General features: G+C 44.9%; 1 protein-coding gene across 3 annotated transcripts in view; it reads left to right on the forward strand.

Moving 5' to 3' along the window:
* The window catches only part of RSU1 (Ras suppressor protein 1), a 185,258-nt gene that overhangs the window by 21,766 nt on the left and 138,458 nt on the right, over nucleotides 1–25,034 (forward strand). For 2 of the 3 annotated variants that reach the window (XM_059184042.1, XM_059184040.1), the window contains exon 3: nucleotides 9,181–9,231. The exons of the other annotated variant lie outside the window; for it this stretch is intronic. In XM_059184042.1, the coding sequence (XP_059040025.1) occupies nucleotides 9,181–9,231 (51 nt within the window). The remainder of the gene's footprint in view (nucleotides 1–9,180; nucleotides 9,232–25,034) is intronic. 3 annotated transcript variants of the gene reach the window in all.

Raw genomic sequence — 25,034 nt, forward strand, 5'->3', positions numbered from 1 at the left:
AACCCACCTGTGCCCCTTTTTTCTGATCTAGAATTGGCGGGGGGGAGGTGGTGGATGATAGGACTACTATGTAGGATCACTGTGAGGAATGGATAAAGTGGCAAAGTTCCGAGTATCATGCCAGCCATGTCCTAAGCATTTGGTAAACAAATGCTTTTGTTGTTGTTCCCTTATTTTAACAGGGTTGCTTCTAGTGAGTGACTGTAAAGTGCTGCACATAACACATTTATGTAGTAGGCATTACATAAATACTAGTTCATTCTTACCTTTTTTCTTTTGTTTCATGAAATCAAATAATTTAATTCAGCCTTTCATTATCAAGATGAGAAATGTGTGCGCTAGAAAATTCTGGTGATTTTCTCAGGCTCTCATGGGATTAGGATCTGGATCTCACACTGCTTAAATCTGGGCATTCTTTGCTTTTAGTCATTTTATGTAACCGTCATATTTTCTTCAAGATAGAATGAGGTTTTCTGTACTTTTTATTATTATGAGAATTTCCACCATCTTGCAAGACAGTGAAAAGCATGCCGCGTCCAGGGGTGGGTGTTATTTACCTAGTTCAGAAAGAAGCAGCTCAGGCTGGAATCTGGAAAACTCTGTGGTAGTCTTGGTTCTCATTCTGGTCCTCCCTGGAACTTGAGAGCAACCACTTCACTGCTCTGGGCCACCGTTTCCTTGTCTATAAAGTGAGGGGCTTATGTGATTTGATTGCTAGGATTCGCTGACTTCTAAAAATACCCTTTTTTGTGTTACATGTAAGGACCTATTTAGAAATTGTCCCTGCCCCCCTTACCCCAGGGGATAAACCAGCTTTAGTTAACAAAACCCAGATACAAAGGTGGGTCAGGCCCAGTGGAGACATCTGATCAGTGGGGGGGATGCATACTGTCTCCCTGGTTACCAAGGAGTCTGGGCCCCCGCCCTTTGGGAGCCTTTTTGGCGCCAATCCCAATCAAGGTGTAATAGGCTGGGTCAAATGTCTACTAGGGTAAACTGTAACTCAGTTGGTCACCTAGAATCACTGTGGAGTTTCCTGTGTGTGTTACAATCTCATTGGTCACCTGTGCGTGGCCAGGCCCGACGCATGGCCTTTGCCCTTAAAAGCTAGTCTGTGAAACAGAAGGGTCGCCCACTCTTGTAAGAGGTGCGGCCTTAAACGTTCGGTTAGATTCTTGATGCTTGGCGTGAAATAAAGCTTTGCTTGACCTTCACTTTGTATCAGTCTTGCTCCTTTAATCATGGACCCATTATTGGGGCATAACATTACACAGATAACATAGTTTATGCTAGAAATACTAGTACAGACAAGCAAAACAAAGGAAGATGGGTAGGTAGTTGGATACAGAATAAACTTGAGTCTGGACCTTGAAGATTTGATGGGGCCTGAAGAACCTTTCAGGCATTTTCCCTTTCACAGGAGTTTGAAGTCATTGTCTCTCCTTTGTGGCACTTACAGTCCACAACGCGTCACAGTGCTGAATTGCATCCCCTTATTATTTCAGAGTAATCTCACTGAGGGCAGCAGCTGTATCTCAGTCCTATTCCATCCCTGTCACAATGCCCACATTCCGTCTCGCAAAACAGACCTAATGGGGACGAAGCATTTGTTAATAGCGTCCCGCTCACACCTCGGGAGCAATTAATGACCGCGTGCCATCCGGGGCTTGCTGCGTTTTTCTCTCTGATTCTCCCGGGTGTTTTCAGAAATATAATTTTTCTTTGTCTTTTTTCCTGAGGGAGAGACTGTGAAGTGACGTGTTTGAACAGGAGTAATGCGGGTTCCACGTTTTTCATAACACAGTGGCTTGGGTCTGGTATCTTTGGATTTAACCTCCTGGGGAGCACAAGGCACCTTGTCAGGGACCAGCTCCAGGGGCTTCTCAGCACACATGACATCACTGCTCAAAAGAGCAGGTATCAAAAGAGGTATCCCAGGTTTTTTTGCTGTCCCATATATTAAATCGCTTTCTGTTGAAGGAAAGAGCAGTTAGTTAATTATGGTTGTTAGAACCTTTATCTGCAAATAGTATAATTCGGTCCTATAACTGATTTAGAAAACTCACCTCTACAGAGTTTTCAACTCACTGCAATATTAGTTAGGAATTAAAGGAAAGCTTTCATAACATGGTTTTTTGTTTTTTAAGTTTTAAGTTATGAGCAATATTCAAAAGAAAAATATTTTTATGATTCTGGGTGTGTTGATGAATATGATATTTGTATTATATCTTGGTATCGAACATTTTATTTTCTGTCTTCACTTTGATAGATTGGCAAAAGCTGCATATTTAAGAAGATCTGAATCTGTGTCTTACTACCAGGGGTGAAATAATTTCAGCCGTGCGACACAGGCAGGCATTTTAATCTTGTATCGTGGAGACGCAGAACCCAAATTGGTCAGCTTTGCCTTCGGATGCTGACATCTGGCCGGCTTCCACATCCCTGTGGAGTCTCCAAATCAGGATTATTTAGGGTGGTGGCTGTTGCTAGCCTCCTGGGGGAGCCAGAGCGGAAAAACCATTTGAACCATCCCATATTTCAAATTCACATCAATTCTTCTTTCTGGCCTACAAGTTTGGGAGGAACTGAATTAGTAGAGGGTACTGTTTGTGATGGAATCTGTCATTGCCCAGAGTTTGAATCATGCCCTTCGAGTTACCAAACCAGGCCTCCCTCTTTGAACATCCAGAAGTATGGTGGTGGTTCTAACACGGCAATCCTTGCTACCACAAGACCTGTCCGAAAGGGGCAAACCATTTGCCTTCAGCTGATGGCATTGTTTTTGTCTGCTTCCCTTTGGGTCTCCGTCTGTGAGATGAGCTGGAAGTTACAGCCAGTTTCTGTGAGCAGTTACCTCATCTTTCCTTTGGTCTTAGAGATGGCCAGTTCCAACCCATGATAAGATCACAGACTCCTTCAAGTCCCACACCATGTGGCATGTTTTCAGGCCTCATTCCTCATTCACTCTGGCTGTGTTTCTCCCCTCTGGATGGAAATGTCATTCTGCAAAGCTAGTACCTTTTTTTTTTTAACCTCCTCTGAGTGCTACCAGGGGAATCATTTGCTCTCTCATTTGCCAAACAGGGGATGGTAGAGACAATTTCCAGTGTGCCCCATCATTGTGATATGTTAGGTTATTTTGAAAACAAGTCTATCATGTCATCTTAGGTGCCGTGGATCTCATCATGCTTTTTTTTTTTTTTTTCCCCTTATGCTGCCCATTTTATGCTGAAAAGAAGGAAGAGACCAAGAATAATATCTACTTCCATGTGTTATCTAGAAATTATGATTCTTTTTGTAGGAATATTTAGTTAGTCCTTCGAGTTTTCTGGATTTATTCCATTAGAATACCAGGCGCCCCTTCCAGTCCTGTACTTTGTGTAAAAGTTTTCCATCTATTTCTCAGGGAAGCCTGGGATTTTTTCCATAACCTCCTGTGTCCATGTCCTGTAAAGGTCCAGCAACCGTGCATGGCGAGCCCTCTGTGCTATGGTGTTTTTGGATATGTCATCCCACAATAAGTAACATCTCCTGAGCTACCCACTGTCCGTTCTGGTAGACTACTCCTGTGTCCACATTCCTTTCATATCTTGCATTTGAGCATCTGGGTCTATGTTCTCTGTTGCCTAAATTGAGTGACTGTATAGTTTTCATCCAAGCCAGGCCAGTTTTGAGGACAGTCCGCACAATCCGAGACTTTCCCAGGCTCCCCAGGATGTACAGTAGATAGTCCTTCTTAGAGAATTTCCAAGGTAGAGCCTCTTGGCATTCTGAGTGTGGTGAGTGCCCATGAAATTATTGAACTGGCCAGTTCCTTTCTGAGGACTTCCCTGCTGATTCCCTTCTCCTTTCAGTCAGAAATTATGTGTTACGGCGCCAGGCCATCTCACCCTGTGCCTCCTCCTTCCTTCACAAACACCCCCTTTCCAGCAGTATGGTTTCCCACTGATCATTTTGGCCTGAAACCATGTTCACCCAAAGACCGTTTCTAAAGGCTGGAGGCAGAAGGATAGCCAAGGCGCTGTAACCTTTAACTGTGTATGTCAACACACTTCTTAGTTACTTGGTCGATTTCTGAAATGTATTCTCCTTCAAAAATGCCTACGCAAAGCACAGTTTAATATTGCTTGAGGAATTTTAATAACAGTTTGTTCTCACTGTTCTGATGCTCATTCCTGACAGCTTCTGGTGCTGCTCATTCTTGGAAATATGTTATTCACATGGTGGGTGATCTCCCAGTGTGCGATTCAGGCCGGCAAGGCAGGTCAGCGGGTACAGCCTGCTTCCATTTTCCCAACATGTTTGACCATGGCAGCTTCTGTGCTTTCAAATAATCCATTCTATTTTGGTAGACACTTTCTCCCTTCTTTTTTTAACAGCACGGTTTCCATACAAGACTCACAATGAACTCACCATTGCCAGGTGGAGGGGAGTGGCGTGTTGTATAAATACGTTTGTCCCAACTCAGTCTTCCCCAGTACCAGGCTTTGTGATTGACTCTGTGATTTTGATTCTGTCCAACTTAACTGCCCTCCCCGCAGACCCAGCCCGGAATCCTTTGTTGCCCTAAATATTTTCTCAGAGATCTTTTATTAACTTTTTCTTTACTGCTCCAATTTTTTTCTCCCTCTCATCTACTTGAACATGTAGCTCCGTAACAATAGTGAGGAAGAAAAATGCATTCTCGTGGTCTTATTGGGTGAGACAACAACTGCATTTCCCTTTATTAACACAGAAAAAGCACTCTGAAACTTGGTCACTTTCTCTCCTGCCAGATGCTTGGAGAAGGGACACGGGGAAATGGTGGAAAAGGAGCAGCTTTTCCCTAATTAAGTCCTCCATTGTGAATGGTAGCTGGGAGAAAGAACAAAAATTTTTTTCTTCTCATGAGTTAGTTGTGGTATCAGGAAAACTTAGGGCTGAGACGGGAGGCTTCTTCATTTTCTTTTGTGATCAGGACTGATTTCTCTGACACTCAGAGGGAGTGGTGTGCTAGTGTATGAGGCTGCTAGTTAGTTGTCTGCCACTATCAGCTTGTCCCATCCGTGTTGGTAGTAAAACCCTCCTTTTTAGCTGGCCCTTGGTCACCTGGAATAGAGACTCCATTTCCTTGCCTCCCTTACAGCGAGGCCTCACTGATGAATTGATTGCAAGTGGAAATACCACATGCAGTTTCTTGGAAGTATCCCAAAGGAGGAAGTGTTCTTTTTTTTGTCTTCTGAGGGGGAATACAGACATGATGGCAGCCATCCTGTGGCATGAGGTGGGAGCCACGTGTTGGGGATGGTTGAGCAGCAAAATACCAGGAACCTCTGGATCACCTGTGTGTAAGTGAGAGACAGATCCCCATGTGTGCACCCTGGTTAGCTTGTGGCTTGTACTTACATGATGGTGACCGTAATCTTAACCAGTGCATCTGTGAGTCTTTTTTATCTGCTGTGGTAGGAAGGTAGCTCTTTGAGATACTTTTTTCCCCCATCTCAAACTGTGTACTTCAGAGAGAGAGAAACGCTTAATTGGTGGACAAGGAATCTTAACTCTTAAAATAAAAACATGCAAGATCTTCTGCAGTGTTTAAAGTCTTAAGTGTCCTGTGAGAAGAGGCCATTTTGACTTTTGAAAACCACAAAAATTCTTTTTTTTTTAATTTTTTTATTTTTTATTTTTTATTTTTTTAAGAAGTCTTTTTTTTTTTTTTTTTTTAAGATTTTATTTATTTATTTGTCAGAGAGAGAGCGAGAGCAAGAGCGAGCACAGGCAGAGTGGCAGGCAGAGTCAGAGGGAGAAGCAGACTCCCTGCGGAGCAAGGAGCCTGATGTGGGACTCGATCCCAGGACGCTGGGATCATGACCTGAGCCGAAGGCAGCTCCTTATCCAACTGAGCCACCCAGGCGTCCCAACCACAAAAATTCTTTTCTCTTTCCCTATTGACTTGTGCTTCCCCTTTTCTAATGGTTCAGTCCCAAAGCCAGTGAGTAAGACAGAAAGAGAGAGGTGGTCAGGGTCGGGAGCACTGGTGGCCTAGAATGGGGGGGGTGAGGACCCGAGTGGGGTGAGTTGAGCATCTCTGCAGGTCGGGGAGCCGGGCCTGCAAGGTTCCAGCCCAAGCAGGGCAAGGAGGGTGTTGCTGTGGACGGGCGGGTGAGCAGGGGAGTCTGAGCAGAGCATGAAGGGGTCCCACAGGAGGGAGGAGTGTGGGGGAGATTGGTTACTGCATCATCGATTCTGAAGTTGGAGAGTTGAAAGGACTCTCCTTCCACAGAGCCTACTCACAGGATAACTAAAGGCACAGGATCTGGCTTAGCAGGCGTAAGGAAGCCTGGGTGAGCCTCAGGGGGCCTCAGAATCTCAGTGAGGCTGTTCCCCAGAGTCTTTTCTTTACTGCTCGCGACATGTTAGCTCTTCACACGAGGAACCATGTGTGAGGAATCTTGAGTTTCAGGGTAGCCTGGGCAGACATGTCCAGCAGGGGCTCGCATGCCCCACTGATCACGGGCCCCATAGCCAGGTGACAGCCATCAGTCTACACATCCCTAAACAGTGTAAACAAGCTGGCGCTGGGGGTTTCCTGGGTGTCTTCGACTTTAAGCTGACATCACTCGTCGCTGGCCAGCCTTCCTCTTGATCTTGACCAAGAATCCGTACGCACCTTCCAGGGGCCCCTGCGAACAAGCACAGAGAGGTGTCGGTCTGGCTGTAGGAGGACTCCTTCCTGCGGTTTATATGTAGGATTATTGATACACAGTAAGTGGGGCAGAGGTGACGGAAGCCGGAGTTCTCACTGTTGGAGAAGGGAGTCACGCATACAGAGAGGGAAGAAACTGGAGTGAGCGGGGTGATGTTGTATTGGAGCTGGAGATACTGTTGTGAACTCAGGGTTTTCGGTAATAACAGTATAGAGTGTGTGTGTGTGTGTGTGTGTGTGCGCGCGCGCGTGCGCTCAAGCTCTGTCCACTAAGAGGAGCTGAGAATACCGAGCCCCAAATAGCAGTGAGCACATCTGGTGCCCAGATTTTGTCTTATAAATACCAGTTTCCACAAAAAGGAACCAGAGCTCATTAGAGAAATGGTGGTTTCAGAGCTGTGGCAGAAAAAGGACAAGATGAGCCTGAGTGTCTAGTGCCCGGAAGCGGCGAAGTGCCCAGGGAGCAGGGGGACCGGTCAGAAGGCTCGCAGCCGGCTCGGGTGGGCTCTGTCTGGCCCCATCGGGCAGTTGGAACCCCAGCATAAGTGACAAGGAGACTGTAATGCACTGACCGCTGTAGGACACCAAGGGCCATGCAGACAGAAAGAGAGAAACTGCAGTTTCTCAACAGCAACAGTCTTGACATTTTGGACTGGATGGTCCTGCGGAGCCAAAACTCTGCTCTGCTGGACTCTCCTTCCAGAAGCACCTGGCTGTTTCTCGTTCTGGAGATTCCTGCAGAGGAGTGAGGGGGCCGCCTCGTGCCTTGGGGCATCCCAGGCCCCCGCCCCTCAGGACACCTCAGCTTCGGACCTGCGCTGTCTCCTACAGACACAGCGGGAGCCCCTGAGGAAAATTGGGGTTTTAGTGGCCGTGGGTGTTAGAGTCAAAAACGTTGCCAGACATTGCCAAACAGTACCGTGAGGGTGGAGATGGCCCTGGTCAGAGGTCATGAGCCGCACGTGACATGGGATATTTCTAGGGTTCTGCAGTACCCCCCTTCCTCAGCCCCCTTCTTTCCAAATGCTTATTGATTACAAAGGGGAAAAGAAAGCACCTTGGTGGAGAAGCCTGGCAGAGGTCAGCGGTCAAGGAAGGATGGTCATTGAGGTTGCGCCGCTCTGATAGGACCCATCGAGGAGAACCCCGCATTGCCTTGACCTTCCTGCCAACGAGGCTTCACCTCAGTCTACCCAGGAACAAAGGAATTGACGGATCTGCATGGAGGTCCACATCTGGAGTAATTGGGCCTGGAGGCAGGCTTCACAGTGGCCAAGGTCTCACGGAACTCAGCAGGAGAGAGAAACGCGGGCAAGACGTGGTCTGAGAGAACCCGCAGCTGCACGCAGCGGGACTGGGAACCGGGCTGTTCACTTGCCAAGAGAAGTGATAGGGGCGTCCGGTGACACTGGGGTGAGGGCCAAGGACTAGGTGGTGATGACTTGTGACAGGAAGTGCCTGGCTTGGGTGGCAGGAGGCCGTCCTCCGCATACCCTGACTTTGTGGGCATCAGGCCGGCCGCGCACTCTCAAAAGGTTCGGGGCAGGAAGACAGGTCTCTACTGCATTTTGAATTTTCTATAACTTTGTGGTGGTTGGGGGGAAAAAAAAAGGAAAGAAACACATTCAGAAGCTGTGATCAGGAGTGATAACACTCATTTTCTTCCCAGCGTGCTGGGGTCCAACATGAAGGCCCTTCTTGGGAAAATTTTTTGTCATCTTCTGAGGGAAAAATGTCCGCTGCATTAATAAGAGAACGTTCTGAGAGAACGAATATTGGAAAAATGTCTAAAGCTGTTTACTAGATAAAATGTATATTTAAAACATAGTGTTTAAAGCATATGCTGATCATCCTGCACAGTTTTAGAGCCCCAAATGGAAGGCAGGTCGCTTTTCTCTTGGACTTTTTTCTCTCTTTCTTTATAGTGGAAAAAACCCTATTTCCGGCAAGTCTGATCTTGTTGAGTTTAAAGCTCCTCGAGATTGTCTGGAACCGGTGAGCAAGCTGCCGGTGCTTTGAAAGAAATACCAACCAAAATAATTTGAGGGGAGAGTTTTTTCCTCTTCGTCCCTGGGAGCGTGTACAAGAGTTTCTGGGCGGCCTGTGCGCAGGGGAAGGGACATGCTCCCTGCTTACCGGGACACGAGCCTCCTGTCCGCAGAGGATGTTCCCTTTGGAACAGGCGAGGTTCCCTGCTTCTCCACGCCCTGGCTGTGGAGATGGGTCGCTCAGGCGGGCGCAGAGCTAACTGGCCCTTGTCGTGTTTGATCCGGTGACATTAATCTCATTGGCCCTAATTCACTGTGCTAATTGCATAACTTTTCTTAATTTGGAGTGACATTTCACAGACAGTGTTGCATGAAACCTTGCTTCTGTTTTTGTGAGTGCTAACACTTGACCTTGTGGAAATCATTTAACGCTTTACCTTGTAGGAGAGTGGGGGTAATTTGGATACATGTACTGACTGTGTGATTTCTTTTTTTTTTCTTTTGCAGTCTCCTTATCCCACATCACACAGCTGGTCCTCAGCCACAACAAGCTAACAAGTGAGTTAACTTTACCGTTAGTTAGTTACACGGTTTCTGACTCTTAGGTGATCGTTGTGATACTGCTGATTCTTTTGTTTCCTTTAAAAATGCTCAGGACAGATGTTATTTGGGGAAACCTAAAATCATTTTTGGTGACAAGTGTGATACACAAGAATCTTCTGTATTATATACTTTTGCTCTGTTGTGTTTTGTTTTTGTTTTTGTTTTTACTTTGCCCTGTTTTGAGGATTCTTTCTTCACTTGTGTAAACTGAAGGAAGAACATGACATTGCTTCTCAGGAAATGGTTCTTTTCAGGGCTGGTAAGTGACCTCAGATGCCAGGCGATTGATGAGTGTTTTGGGCGGGGGGCAAACCAAACTTATTAAAAATATTAGAGTTCTTGGCTTTCTCTGTACTTCCTCCCCAAAGGGAGAATATTTAACTGTTGCTCCTTTACTCTGATGGATGGGGGGATTCCTACCCCTCCCCGGACCCCACCAACAAAATTGTGTAAGTTATGTAACTTGGCATCGGCATTTTTCACATTTTTGAGTCTGGTTCCCAAGAAGAATTCTCTGGGGCCTGGGTGGTGTCATGGCTTGGTTCACCTACAGGAGAACAGAGAGTTGTTTTTGTGAAAATATCTCATATGAGTGATAATGGGCCATTTTATCCTTAGAGCGGGGACTTTAAAGATTTTACTGACAGGGAGCCACTCTCCTTTCTCATTCCTAATTGACTGTCACTTCTTTGTGCTTGCCATATTTCCTGCAGACTTGAATGATTTTCTAATCATGTGGCAAGAATTTGTTAGGGCGCTTGAGTCCCATGAAACGGAGCTGCATGTCACGTTGAGGGATTTGCCGTGTAAATTTATGTGTATATGTGCATTATGTACAGCTCGAGGCTATGTCACAGAGCTACTGATTACTGAGAATTAAGAGGGTGGTTAGGGCCCCTCGTGTGCCGAAAACAGGCAGATTTAGTTCATTTTTAGCAAATAGCACCTATTGGTAAGGCCAAGGCAGAGGGGCGTGCTCCTCGTGTTTGAGTAATGATGGTCAAGAAGCTGAGAGTGGGGGCGCCTGGGTGGCTCAGTGGGTTAAAGCCTCTGCCTTCGGCTCAGGTCATGATCCCAGGGTCCTGGGATTGAGCCCCACATCGGGCTCTCCGCTCAGCAGGGAGCCTGCTTCCCCCCTCCTCTCTCTCTGCCTGCCTCTCTGCCTACTTGTGATCTTTATCTGTCAAATAAATAAATAAAATCTTTAAAAAAAAAAAAAACAGAAGTTGAGAGTGAGGGCTCCGCGTCACATGACATCATTTTTGTAACAGGTAATATGCTGCCGGTTTCCTGGTTTTCACAGCAAAGGATCCTTTTGTCCACTGATACCTTATCCCCAGCTCACAGGGCGTTTGCAGTTTGTTCTGAAAGGGGGACAGCACGATCCCTGAATTCCCCAGAATTTGGGGAGCAGAAGTCCCCGAAGCTGTTGCACAGTTCATACAAATATTTAATTGCCAAGCTTCCTGTGGTTAGATTTGCATCATCAGCAGAGTGAAAAAAGTGTACATTTAAACAAGAAGCAAGACATGCTCCGTTCCTATTATATCGTTAATTGATCTGTTCTTTTTTAAAAAACAAAACAAAAAACAAAACCTTCCACTTTTTTCAGTAGTCGTTTATTTCTCTTTACGTGACCACAAGGATAAAAATCTCAGGGCTCAGTGGATCCGTTTCTTTCTGCAGCCAGAGATGAATTTAGAGAGGCACGAAAACGGAGTTAAATTACGCCTGCTCCTAAAGAGGTTGGCTGGGAATGGATTCAAACTTCAAATTTCATCCTTCCTGGTTTTTTTTTTTCCCCCCTTTTTTCTTTTTCCATTTGAGACATTCTTGACCTAATCCAGTAAACTCTAATTAATCGTCTTGGTAAATTCTGTTTCAAGCCATTGTGAGTCGTGTCAGTGACACTCGATCTGTTCCACTAAGGTCAAATTAGCATCTTTTACTATTTTTCTGGCATTTAAATGAATGACTTCGCTATGGTTTTTCAAGTATTTATAGTAAATATGTCCATTTGATGGAAATATAAATATGCATTAAATGCAAGTGGCTGAGCACACCCTCCTGTCACTTTGTATGGTAATCAGTGTCTTTCACTTTCTGTGGTTTTTAATAGGGCCTGGCTGACAATGCTGCATTAAAACCAGTGGCACTCAGAAGTTAAACCCCTCAGCCCTTCTTTTGTCTTGCAGAAAGTACTTGTGTTTTTCTCTCAGTCTGCCAATTACGCTGTTGTTTGACATTTCCGCTGGTGTGCTCACGAAATGAAAGGCTAGCCTGCTCAGACTGGGACCTTGATTTGGGGACAACGGAGTTGGGATCTGCTGAGCCATCCAGGTCCTGGGGGCAGCGAGTGGGCTTCCTTTCCGTGAACAGGTCCTCTCACCGTAGTACGAGGGAGGCCACGCAAAGCCGGACGTGGCCCGGCGATCCTTCAATTCCCCCAAGATTCTGTGAACAGAAATCCTTAAAGCTTTCTATATTTGAACTAATGAAAAATATTTCTAGTTCGTCAAGCCAGTTAGGGGTTCATCGTTAATACAGCAGCACTATTTACATTTCAACGGGGGTGGGATGGGGATGGGGGCTGTGTGGATGGGCTTGGTTGGGAGCCGGGTGGGGGATCGCTCAGCCTGGAACAGCTTTCCTGGATGCATGGACGCGTGCCTCTCCCAGATGTACTTAGAGGGAAGGCAGAGCAGCTCCAGCTGGGGAGGTGCTAGCTGGCAAGCTAGCCGAGATGTTCTCTGGCCCAGGAGGGATGTTTTCAGAGTAAAGATGGGGTTCTTCCACCAGGCTGTCCCCTCCGAAACACCAGTCGCCCTGCGGTTTGCCTGGCCAGCAGAACCTGCCCCATCTGCCCCCGCTCCTCCAGCACCCCCTCCCCAGATGCTGCGGAAAGATCGGTCCGTCCCTCTCCTCATGGCCAGCCCTGCCTCTGCACCTGTACTTCCTTGCCGCCTCCCTTCCACCCAGGCCGCCTCCCCCTCCTCCTGTGCTCCAGGCTCCCCTGGCTGCTCTGGCCAATGGGAAATGGTTCTTCCCCAAACTCCTATTGTTCATAGACCCCTAAGACCAGTGCAGCATGTCCTTGTCCTCCTGCTGCTTTGTTGACTCACTCTTTCCAGATCTTAAGCTTTCTTGAAAGTGGGGATCCTTTATTTCTTCTTTTTCCTTAACACCTATCACTGAGCACCTAGTGGTTTCCCTGGAAATGTCTACAGAAAGCAGTAATGATTGATAGAAGGGAGCAGGAGATGGCAGGGAGGTCATGGAGGAAACAGCTGGCCTGAGATGACGCCATCTTTGTAGAAACTGGACTTACATTCTTGGGATTAACTGGTATAGCGGCCTGGGTAGATGCGGCCACAACACGCTTCTCTTTCCTACTCAGGGGCTCATGTCACACATGCCAGACCAAGTGCTCCAAAGAAACATTACCCTGTGTCCTGGGAATGGATGTCCCTGTCTTGTTCTTCGTCACGGAGACCCTTTCATAGTGAGGGTGATGGACTGGGACGGCACCCCTCGGTACATCTCAGCTCCCACAGATGGGGACAGCTCGTGTCAGGATGACTCACAGATGCTCCTTCCGCCCAGAGACCCTGATGGCTCGGCTGAGCGTCACTTCTCCATAAACCCTTCATTTGTTCTTAGAGCTGTGACAGCTTCTGCGCCTATTACTCTACTTCAAGCTAGATTTATATATTTAAGATCCCAATTATTTACTGTTTTCTTCATGCAATTAATTGCATTATAATGTCCTGGAGCTCAGGAGCCCTGGCTGAAGCACTTCTGTATCCCACATCTCCGAAAGTACCAAGAGCATGTTGAACATCACCTTGACCTTCAGTTAATACAGGTTGATTAATGGATTGGCGGGTGATGAGTTGGGATAAGTCAGAGCCAGACAGAGATGACCTGCCCAGGGCCTTGCTTGCTCTCAGTGTTTTGAAAGACGGGAATGTAACAGTGATTTCAAAGACTCTCTTCCTGTGTGTCTGCCCCCTGCTCAAATGCTTGTCTTTGATTACTCTGCCTTTTAAGCCAGTGTTTGCTGAGTCTTTTCAGTTGGCCCCATAAGCTCATACCTGGTTTTTATGGTGGTTTGGGAGTGTTAGGCTTTGTAAATGTTTTCCTACTTGTTTTCAGTCTTTGAGACTTTCATTTTAAGACTGTCATTTTAAGGCTTGTCCACTAGAGGTCACTGTTGAGATACGTTATTTTTTTTTCCCTGGGTCTTTTGGCTAAGAGATGAAAAACCAAATTTGTGTTATCAGATTAAATTTTTTGCAGGCTATTCTGCTCTGTCCAGTAGGATATGTTGCTGTTGCTATTTACGTTGTGCAGTGTGCCATGATGAAGGTATATCCCTCTATAAGGGTATATATTGTTTTTCTCTTTTGCTCCTATAATTATCGTTCTGTCTCACATGCCAGTTATTAGTGTATTACTACTTCTTTCTCAAGTTAGGAAGTTTACTTCTTTACACTGGAAGAATTTTATTGCCCTCTGTAGTATTTTGTATTGGGGATATGTAAGATTTTATTCCTGTGGAAGAAAGCTGAAAATAAGTATGCGTGTAACCAGTTTTTTTTTTTTTTTTTAAAGATTTTATTTATTTATTTGACAGACAGAGATTACAAGTAGGCAGAGAGGCAGGCAGAGAGGAGGAAGCAGACTCCCCGTTGAGCAGAGAGCCCGATGCGGGGCTCTATCCCAGGACACTGGGATCATGACCTGAGCCGAAGGCAGAGGCTTTAACCCACTGAGCCACCCAGGCGCCCCGTGTAACCAGATTTTAATTTAAAAAAATAACCATGTAAAGCTCAGGGAAATTGTGTGAGGACTTATATGGATTCTTCTACTAAATGTCACCGTGGGGGGAAGGATACTCTGCCTTATGAAATGAATTACACTCTGAGTTGGTGGGCAAAACAGTTTCTGAGCATAATTTTTTAATGTGAAGCTTTTCTTAATTTTAAAAACAATTTTATTTTTACAGCCAAACCCACATACAGAGATTGCTGGCACCTTGAAGATGATAGTCGTGTTTTTCATTTTGTGACCCATGCATTTTAGGATTAAGCATTCATCATTTTGTGCAAAAAATGTGATGGATATCATCTCGCTCTGTGTGAACGTTGCATAGCCTGCTCTGTGTAAACCTTTCATAAGTGTGGGTGTCTGGGTGTCATTGTTCCGTTTTATACTTTGAACTTTGAACTTTTAGGAGTTTTGCCTGCAGTTTGAGGCCTTAATGCTACTGTATCTTGTCATTTAATGCATCGGAAATGGCTAGTCAGGCAGTAAACCCAAGGTTTATGGGAAAACGTGTTTTATTTTTTTTAACAGACTATTTCTCATTAGTTTTAGCTCATGTATGAATTCGAAATTACAGGGAACAAGAAATGCTAGGATTTTCTTTATTGGTGATTTCAATAATTTATCAAAGATAATGTTCTAAATATACAGAAGTTAATACAAGGTTTTAAAGTTTTATGTAGATGTATATATATCCATAGGATATTTACCATAAATGTTATTATAAATGAGTTAAGGAGCATGTTGCACATGGAATATGATATCCCCCAAATATGCAGATCCAATTATAATGAAGAAAATTAAGCAGTTTTTTAAAAAAGCATGATAAATTAAACCCCTTTCTACAGAGCTCATAGATTGCTGAGATGTGTGAGAAAAAGAAACTGTTCCAACTCATGAGAATGACCTTCACCAGTGTTCAACACCTTTCTGTTCTAAAGTCTCTAGTTCTTCTTTCATAGATTATTTGTCATGCCTTATGCAAAAGTTCCTGTGCATGGCTTGTATGAAATTAAACTGAGGGGAAATATGCAAAATAAATCATCTCTGTGTCATGAATTTATCTTGTGACAATGTCAAAACAACTTGCTGTTTGCATTTTAAAAGAGTGTAAATGTATTTGTAATACAGAGGCTTTGATCAATAGCTTATTTTTTTAATTAGTGCACATTTATCAGTTTGTTACTATGCCACCGTTTGAAAGATTGGATTTGAAAAACTATATACATAGTATTTTTGAGTCTGGCAGCTATTAATTCGACAGCATCTATCAGATGATACCAGTGGTTAGGTTACCATAAAAAAAATTTACCTGCAGTTGGGAGTTCGTTGTTTTGGTTTTAGTAAGTAAATCTGCTATGTCATCTTGTGGAAGAATCTGTTGACCCCATAGTCTGGAACCGGGTCTACGGTCAATGGGTGAAGTTGGAGAAGCTGTCTCTCTCTGTCTCTCTCTTTCTTTTCTTTTCTTTTCTTTTTTTTTTTTTTTTTAAAGATTATTTATTTATTTATTTATTTGACAGACAGAGATCACAAGTAGGCAGAGAGGCAGGCAGAGAGAGGAAGGGAAGCAGGCTCCCTGCTGAGCAGAGAGCCAGATGTGGGCTTGATCCCAGAACCCTGGGATCTTGACCTGAGCTGAAGGCAGAGGTTTTAACCCACTGAGCCACCCAGGAGCCCCAGAAGCTGTCTCTTGATGGTATTGTGTCCTTAACTGAGACTCTAGCCCACGGGTCCAGTGCTACCAACCAAAATGTACCTATTCTAGAATCTCTGTTCTTGGAGTCTGTGTTAAGTGGAAGCTAAACTGTAGTGTATTAATTCTTCCACAGTATTTTTTATTTATTCATTATTATTATCATCACTGTTTTTATTTAGAGACTGGGAGAGAGTGGGGGATTGGGAGGGATTGGGGAAGAGGGAGAGGAAGGATCTTAAGCAGACACCTTGCCCCGTATGGAGTCAGATGCAGGGCTTCATCCCCCGACTCTGAGATCATGACATGAGCTGAAAATCAAGAGTCCAACGCTTAACCTACTGAGCCACACAGGCGCTGCCACAGTATATTTTTAAATGGAATGACTTTAGTTATGAGAATTTCAGAATGGTGGCAGGCTGTGGAGAGAATGATCTGCAGCCAGTTTGAACCTGTCCCTTTCCAAGTCATAACTAGCCTCTAAGGAAGGCTGATCTTGAAAAATGTTTCTTTTACTATTTACTATACAAGTCTCAGAATTGATTTAGTAGCAGAAATGTATATGTAAATCATTTGTTGACTCTTACTCCTAAATAATGTGGGGTGTGTGTGTGTGTCTGTGTACATACGTACCTGCGTGGGTGTACTATGGAAGAGGGTGGGAGAGGGTATTCTAAGAGGTGCAGTTCCTTGGACATATATTCTTTTAGAGAAGTTCTTAACATTTCCTAACTCACCAACCTTTCTTAATGGGGTGAAACTATGTCACCCCATGAAGTCAATGGGGTGACGTATGAAACTATGTCATTTATCCCTAGAAAAATGCACATAGGTTTTGTGGATCCTATAGAGAACTATCTTTGAGTTCTTTAGGGGTGCCTATAACTCAGATTTAGAAACCCCGGAGTAGGGGAAAGATAGCAGTATATTTGCGGTATGAATAAACTGGTGCTGTTTCTTACAGATGTCAGCTGGAAATTTGTATGAAACTTCAAAAAGGTGACTGTCGATGCAATGTGAAATTCATTCTTTTTTAAAAAAGGTTCAAAATCTCCACCCACTTTAGCTGCTGAAATTAACATTTCATTAAATAAGAATGTGGATCTTGAATGGAATGCATAGGTATTGCTAGCCTTAAATATAAAACTGCTCATTATTTTACCAGCAAAAAATGGGTTTATTTGGGAATAGCAGAGAATTGCAGTATGGGACAAAGCAAGCTGTGGCCAAACCACAGGCGAGTCCAGGGAACAAAGGATTGGGAGAGCTCCTCTATGGAGGAGGGGGGAAGTATGCTGTTATAAACAAAAAGCCCTTTGGATTAAACTGGGAGCTGGAAGTATGGTGGCTTTTCATTGGCTAAGTTGTGACTGTCTCTGATTGGCTGTGCTGTTGCCAGGGCGAGGAGGTAAGCCTTTCTTCCTCCTGCAGGGATAGTCAAGTACCCCTGTGCAAGGTTCATCTCTTCCTGTTGGGTCGAGCATAAGAGCTCCCCCTGCGTGAGGTCTCCCTTTATTAATTTTAAGAGTATATACATATCTCAATTTCCATAACATCTAGGAGAATTCTTTCTCCCATTTCAGTTTTTCTTCTGTTTGCCAGTCAGCTCAATAGGATAAAACGCTCTGCGATTGACCTACCACTAGTTAACAAACTCATCTCCTTCCTTTTCAGATGTTTTCAGTCAGAACCCTCTTGTCTAATTTTTTGCTCTTCCTTTAACCTTTTCCTCCTGTCCATATATACCCTTCTCTGATCACCTTATTTTTTTTAAAAGTTTTTATTTATTTGCTTGACAGATATAGAGAGAGCACAAGTAGACAGAGCAGCAGGCAGAGGCAGAGAGAGAAGCGGACTGCCCGCTGAGTGGGGAGCCCAATGTGGGGCTCAACCCTGGGATCATGACCTGAGCCAAAGGCAGTGCTTAACCGACTGAGCCAGCCAGGCGCCCCAGGTCCTCTGATTCTTACCTGCAGTCCCTACCCCTCTTCAGATCTTGCTCATCCTTCAAAAAGTTGAGATGGATTCTCCTCTTTGCCCCACAAAGCCCGTCTGTCCCACCACCTGCACTATATGGAAAATAAAGTATTAAGGTTGTGCAGAGTTTATTAGCCTCTGAAGGGCCAACTTCACATACGTGATGACTTGAGCGTGGAAGGAAGGGCATTTATTGACGCCATCCTCTCTATCCAGTAGAAGCAACTGGCCTGAAGTGGTCAGGTAACTAGAGCTGGAAGCTGGGGGCTTTACACGGCGTCCTAAGTGTCTGTGCTCACCATCGCCCATCTGCCTTGCCAAGGATGTACGTGTATAGTTTACATATCCTACCCACCTAAATCTGGGAGCTCAGTGGGGGAAGCAAGGCCGAGGCTCTTTATGTGCTCAAAAAAAAAAAAAAAAAAAAAAAAAAAGGGCAGGGAGAATTCCAAAGGTTAAAAGGCAGATTATCAGAGAGGGGGTGTTTACAAAGCCCTGTGTGGATCCTGTGGATTTTTCTGGCCCTGGGCATTTACCCCTGCTCCCTTTTTTCCTCATATAATTACTCCCGTCCTCAGCATTAAAATACATGAGGAAAGAAGAGAAGTAACCCATTGTGGCCTCGTGCTGAAGTCATTCTTAATTGTAGAAGAAGATGTGAGCTCTGGGCAAAGCATGTTTTGTGTGTGTGTGTGTGTGTGTGTGTGTGTGTGTGAATTTGCCTTGTCTGCTGTCTCCCTCTTCATGTTCATAATTGAAGATTGAGTGTGTGTGTGTTTACTACATTATAATGATATTTAAGAGCCTGGTTAGGACTTTCTGGAACTCTGAGTCTGCATTCTGCGACGAGTGAAGTGGTTTTTGTTTTTCATGTTCTCCTCTTCCTTCTTGCCGTGTCTCGAAACTTCTTAGGCATTTTTCCCAGAGAAGCCTCTGCCCTTTGCTTGCCCTTCACTCAATGTCACTTCCTCCCAGACCTTAAATGCCACTGCCTTTTCTCTTACTGCTGCTTCTCTGACCCAGCTCCCTGGGTCAGGCTGGTTCCTGCCCTACCGCTGGGCTGCCCAAGTCGAGCCTTGGCGCTGGAGTATGGTTTCACAGGTACTTTCCTGCAAAAATTCAGGGTTCAAGATTGCATGGCGCATTCTTTGGTGGTCTCTGGGCTGTTAACAAAAGATGCAGAAATCAGGTAAATTCCGCATCCTCAAAGGGGCAGAAATCCATGCTTGTCAGCTTTTTAGGAGATTCATTTGGCCTCGTGTACCCATTTTTTATAGCCCAGGGACATATATTTTTGCATGTTTGACTTTATACTGTAAAATCTGCCTTAATGCTTGCTTGTAACTTTTTTCCCTGATTTTTTTGTGGAATTGATGATTCTCATTGTTGCTGAAAGAGTAGGATCTTTACTTTTTTGTTTTCCTTTGCTACTTTTTCAGTGAATTAAGTCAGGATATTTTTGGTTAGTAAAATTAGTTTAGCTGCAGACTCTTAAGGAGGCCCATGATGAGATAACATGAAATACAAGAAGTATGTACCTCGAGGTGTGGGTGCTTAGTAAATACTGCTGTTAAACTGAATGTAGCATTACTGTTGGCATTTATAAAGCTAATAATGAGTTAGGGAATGTTGGCCTTTGTTGGTAGATGTTTAGATATTTTGGTATTTAATTTTTACCGTGAGGAACATATAGATCCTTTTAAATGAGAATCTGCTTTACTGTTTCATAAACTTTATGTTTTTAAATAACCCGTAACTACTGTAATTCACTGTTTTAATGGCTGCTTTGGGGAAAATCCCATAAAATCTGTAAAGCCTAGTTATCATTAGTATACTTGTGAACTTCACATTCTTGGGCTAAGATATAATTAGTTCATTACCCACCTTGCATTTTGGGGGCAGAAAACAAAAGTCATTAATCACTATAAATACAAATGACCTTTTTTGCATATAAAATTCTGAAGCGCATAATTATTTGTATGTGAGACTAAAGAGATTCTTCTTTACAGGTAATCATTAAACTGGCATTCAAGACTATGATTCCTAATTTGCTGAAAGAATTGACTTCTGTATAATGAGTCTAGACATCACCTCTGTGGTAGGAAAGGACTAATGTCTCCAGCTAGTCCAATTGAGTGTTAAAGGGGCTGCCCTTCTACTCTGACCAGGAATGCCCCAAATTCATATTTCGCTTCTATTCTTTTGGCTTCTTCCCACCTTGCCTCAGTCAGGGCACAGGGGGACAGTTGTTATCCAGTATCGTATTCATCCAGTACTGGGGCAAAGAAATGTTTGCTTCCATCACTATTTGATGTATTCTCGTGGTTTTCATACTTTTTCTAGTAACTCTCTTGTAGCACTGTATCTTCGGGATCTAATAACTGACCTCATTGAACAATCTACCATCTCTTATCCTTTCCTGTTTAAGAAATCTTAGAAAGCAGCAGAAGCACGCAGACACCTGACCGGGCATTTTCATTTGGTAGGGCAATCAAGTCTCCTGTTCTTAATATAAGTACGCAAGGTTTGGGGAGGCAGTGCTATCTGATGTTTTTGCTTTACCTTATCCCATGTGGCGGTGTCTTCCTGTGTCTTGTGCCATGGGTCAGTCGCACTGAGGTGTGTCTGCCAATGGGCACGAGATTGGAGCTTTTCACCCATTGTGGGGCGGGGAGCATGCCCACCGCCGGGCCACGTGCTGTTCTTCACCCTCGTGGGCAGTGGTTCCCGTTAGGTACCCTCTCTGAGTCTTCTTTGGACACTTGGGGCTGTTTTCAGTCCCTCTCTGGTATCCGGTGATGGAGGCAGTGGCTGAACCATGAAGTCAGTTTTCCTAAGAGGCCTGCAGGCAGCATCCCCTTGGCGTTCCTGGCCTGGCCTGGCACCTCTCCTCCGCAGTAATCTTCAGATTAAAAGAAAAAAAAAAAAAAAAAGAAAAGAAAAGAAAAAAAAACCAGTCTGGGAGCTTCTGCAAAGACAGGCACAGCGTAGTTCTGACGACTCAGAAGTTTGGTGGAGGTGGTGGGTAGGGTTCCCAACTCCGGATTTCGTGCCTGTGCTTAAGAGGAAGACCTACATGTGTTCCGAGCAGCTTCTGGCTTCCCGGCAGCCGTGGGTGGAACGTGGTGCCTGGTCTCTTACTGCCCTTTTGTAGCTGTAGAGGACCCGGCTGTCAGTGCTAACCATATGGCTCCAAAGACCAACGCGTGACCTGCCGGCCTTTCCGTAGGCTGCACGCTGCCGAGCGCCAGTCCTTATGTTCTGCAGGGAGCCTGCTGCTCCCAGAGCCCGTCACTCTTCGCGATTTTGTTTCTTGGCCTCCAGGGCCAGGAGATGCTTGTGCTTGAGAAGTCCCCGGATCGGCTGCACCCCAGCTGGTCTCTCTGTGCTGTCAAGGCCCCCCAGCATTCTCCGTTCACTTCTTGGTGTTGTGACAGCTAGAAGGTTAGTTAGCAAGGGGCATCTCTTCGTGGAACCACACTTGGTCTGTTGAAGTTGTTGCTAAGTGACTCAATTCTGATGAACTAGGGAATTCAGGATTTTTTTTTTTCTCCTTGAACCTTGCTCATCGTACTATTCTGCAGTGATTTCACGGTAAAGATATGGGTGGGGAGGGGCGCCTGGGAGGCTCAGTTGGTTAAGCAGCTGCTTTCGGCTCTCAGGTCATGATCCCGGGTTCCTGGGATCCAGCCCCACATCGGGCTCCCTGCTTGGCAGGAAGCCTGTTTTCCCCCCTCCCACTCCCTCTGCTTGTGTTCCCTCTCTTACTGTGTGTTTCTCTCTGTCAAATAAATAAAATCTTTTAAAAAAAAAAAAAAAGGAAAGATCTGGGTGGGTATAACGGAACCAAGTGATGAACCATTGTCCATCCAATGCACAGCCTACAAGTAAAAGCTGACACGGGGCTTTTGCAGTGCAGGTAGATAAGCTCTTTGTTGTTCTGGTGAGGTCGCGTGAGCAGATACGCTTAGTTACTCCTGGTGCCGCTTCATCTGGTCCCATGGAGGGCTGTTCCATCTCGAAAGTGGAATCTGAAAAATTTCTCTTTCTTCACGTTAGAGATTTCATTAGCATTTACGGTTTATGTGTCGAGGGAGCTTATGTACTGATGAGCTGCCTGGAGGAGCTCAAACTGACCACGGTAGTTGGAACGATAACCAAGAATTCCCACCTCTTGGGCCTGGGTCTGTGTGTCTCTGGCCAGTCCACCTGTGCCCAGGGACAGTGTGACCTGTAGTGTTCGTTCGTTCATCTGAACTGAAAAGATGGATGCCAGCTGCGTGGGGAAGCAGAAGGTGACTGGAAATGTCTGGATTACAGCCTCCAGGCTGGGTGGATCAGCCATTTAGAGTTCCTTTTTTTTTTTTTTTTTGCCACTTTTCATGAACCCCAAGTCTCAACTTACTGAGGTGATAGAGAATTCTTAATTTGGATAGTCTTACTCAGCATTATTGTGTGGGGATATGGAACATATATACTGAATTAATGATTTTGATGTCACCAATAAATTAAGTTTTCTGCACCAGAGTGGTCTCTGGACCAGCAGTGTCAGCGCCCCCTGAGAACTTGGAAATGCAGAAGCTCAGGCCCCATCCCAAACCTACTGAATCAGAAACTCTGAGGCTGTGCCCCCTCCCCTGCCAGCTGTGTTTTAATAAGCCTTCCAGTAATTCGGATGTACTTGAAAGTTTGTGCTGTTAGTGATAGACCAGCACTATCTAGGACTTTCTGCAGTGAAGAGAATGATCTCTATCTGTGTCATCCAATGTGGTAGCCACTAACCACTTGAAATGCGGCTTATGTGACCAAGAAACTGAATTACAAATTCTACTTAATTTCAGCTAATTTAGATTTAAATTTACTTCCTTTTTCTTTTTCTTTTTTCCTGTCTTAACTGTTTCATCTAGTTCCTTCACCCCCTCATCCTCTCCCTTTGGTAATCATAAATCTGATCTCTTTTCCTGTGAGTGTGAGTGTGTGTGTGTTTTAAGCTTCCACATAAATAAGATTACACAGGTTTTGTCTTTTTTTGTCTGACTTCATTTAGCATATTAACTTCAAGCCCCATTTGTGTTGCAAATAGAGTTTCTTTTTTATGGCTGAGTAGTAGTCCACTGTGGGTACATAGACCCCATTCTTTTCCGTCTATTGGGAGACACTTAACACTGCTTCTGCGTCTCGCCTGTTGTGACTAATGCTGCAGTGAACATGGCTGCAAGTACTTCTTGGAGACAGTGATTTCGTTTCCTTTGCATCTGTACCCAGAGGTGGCATTGCTGGGACATACGGTAGTTCTAGTTTTAATTTTTTGAGGAGCCCCCATGCAGTATTCCATGGTCACTGCACGTCGGACCCTGCAGCCCCAGAGCATACCCTGCTATTTACCGTTGTGCATAAACTAAGAGATTTTTAAAAATAAGTCCTTGGTTGTGGAGTTGCAAATTTTATATCCCAGAACCAGATGCTTCTAAAGAGAGGGTGCCGTTGCTGAAACAATCATTTATTGAGGTTTTCCTTCTGGGGGAGGCAGGCGATGTTGCTGGTTATGGGGTCTGCTGTCTCTCAGGGTCGGAGGCTCTGGTCTCTCCGGCGTGTCCTGCGTGTGTGTGCTGAGGCTTCCCGCCAGCCAGAGTTGCTTTCCAGCAGGTGTCAGTACAGGAGGTTAGCTGAGTCCCCTTCTGGCCCAGACTCGTGAGCCCGCCCAGGGACTTGGGCTTCTTGTTGTGGGACTGTCCCCAGACCACAAGGACTGACTGCTGAGTCTATGGGTGGCACATGCTTCTCCCACAAAACTGGAATAACGTTCGAGCACTGGACTGAGGAGCCTTGGAGGGAAGGAGGGTCTGAATCATTGTAACTGCCAGAAGATAACGTGAGACTAGTCTGTGGCCATAGCTCCTGGGGTGGCAGGACCCCATCTCTGTCCCCTCTGCTCTGGACCCAGATGGCTTCCACCAGTCATGTGATCCTGCGATGGACACAGAAGGAGGCATTTAGGAGCCAGGGGACACCTGAGAGTGACTGGGGACCTTTTTCTCAGCTGCAGCAACTGGAGTCTCAAAATTAAAGCGGTCGTTTTTGACAGAAAATGATCCTAAATTCTCTGTCATAAGCCAAGTTCTACATGACTGAGCTTCCTAATTGAGGGCCCCATTTGTTGCATTATTTAAATCTGTATCATTGATTTTCGTCATCCAGCTCTTTTTGAGAATCAGAGACTGCTAAAGCCAGTGGGAGAGGACTTTGAAAGGGTCCAGACTCCTGGGGTCACACGTGACGCCACCTCCGTTTCCCTTGTGAACTCAGCCCCTGGTGGTGTGCAGACTGTGTGGGTGTGTACGGCTGGGGTCGTGGTGACAGACTGGACGGATTGATGAAAAGGAATGTTGCCAAGGCGTAACAAGGAATATCTCGAGACTGACTGTTCACTTATGTTTTAAAATACTTCATACAAATGCATCACATGGAGATCTTTGAAAAATTTTCACTGGAGTATTCTGACTGGGGACATGCTACTCCCGATTTTTTCCGTAACAGCTGAATTTGTTCAAGTCACGTGTGTACATAATTCCGTTCTTGGACACCTCATCTTGCTAACTGGTTATTTATTCATTTGTTTGTTTTGGTGGACAGTTAGTTTGTTTTTCAGACACTAGACCAATTTCCATTTATCGACTCTGATACTCCTTCTTTGGTTACTTACTTTGAATAGCTTGCCTTTCTTACCTTATCCCAGAAGTCTTGAAATGCTAGGTGTTAAAAGTGGGATCGTGTAGACATCACAAGCGTTTTCTCAGTACTGGTTGAGAGAATGAATGCTGTCCCATCTAAGGTCTGAATGTTAATTTCTTCTGATATTCACTGTGGTCAGGTAGGGGGAGTTCCATAGTGGAGAGAGAGTAGGAGCTGTGTAATATTTCCCCTCTGTAGCTTGAATGGTGTCTTAACCACAAAATTCACATGCATACAAAAGGCCGGGAGAGGTTGAGTAAATTGAATGTAGGGTTATTGTTTGTGTCCACAAAACAAAGCCCTAAATCACATTTAGCATAATTTGTGGTCTTAAATTGGACTGATTTAGCAAAGAGAGTGAAATAATCTCTCATCCCGTCAAAAAGGCGATACCTTCAGACCAGCATTTAATTGCATTGGCAAAGTAACTTTGGGAAGGCAGGCAGTAATTCTCGCTGCATTATTCTTGGTTTGTGGCTAGATTGAGATCATCATTTTCTCCCGGTTACACTAACTTTCCTTATTG

This window comes from Mustela lutreola, chromosome 8 (assembly GCF_030435805.1).
Source record: "Mustela lutreola isolate mMusLut2 chromosome 8, mMusLut2.pri, whole genome shotgun sequence".
In the NCBI taxonomy this organism is placed as follows: Eukaryota; Metazoa; Chordata; class Mammalia; order Carnivora; family Mustelidae; genus Mustela; species Mustela lutreola.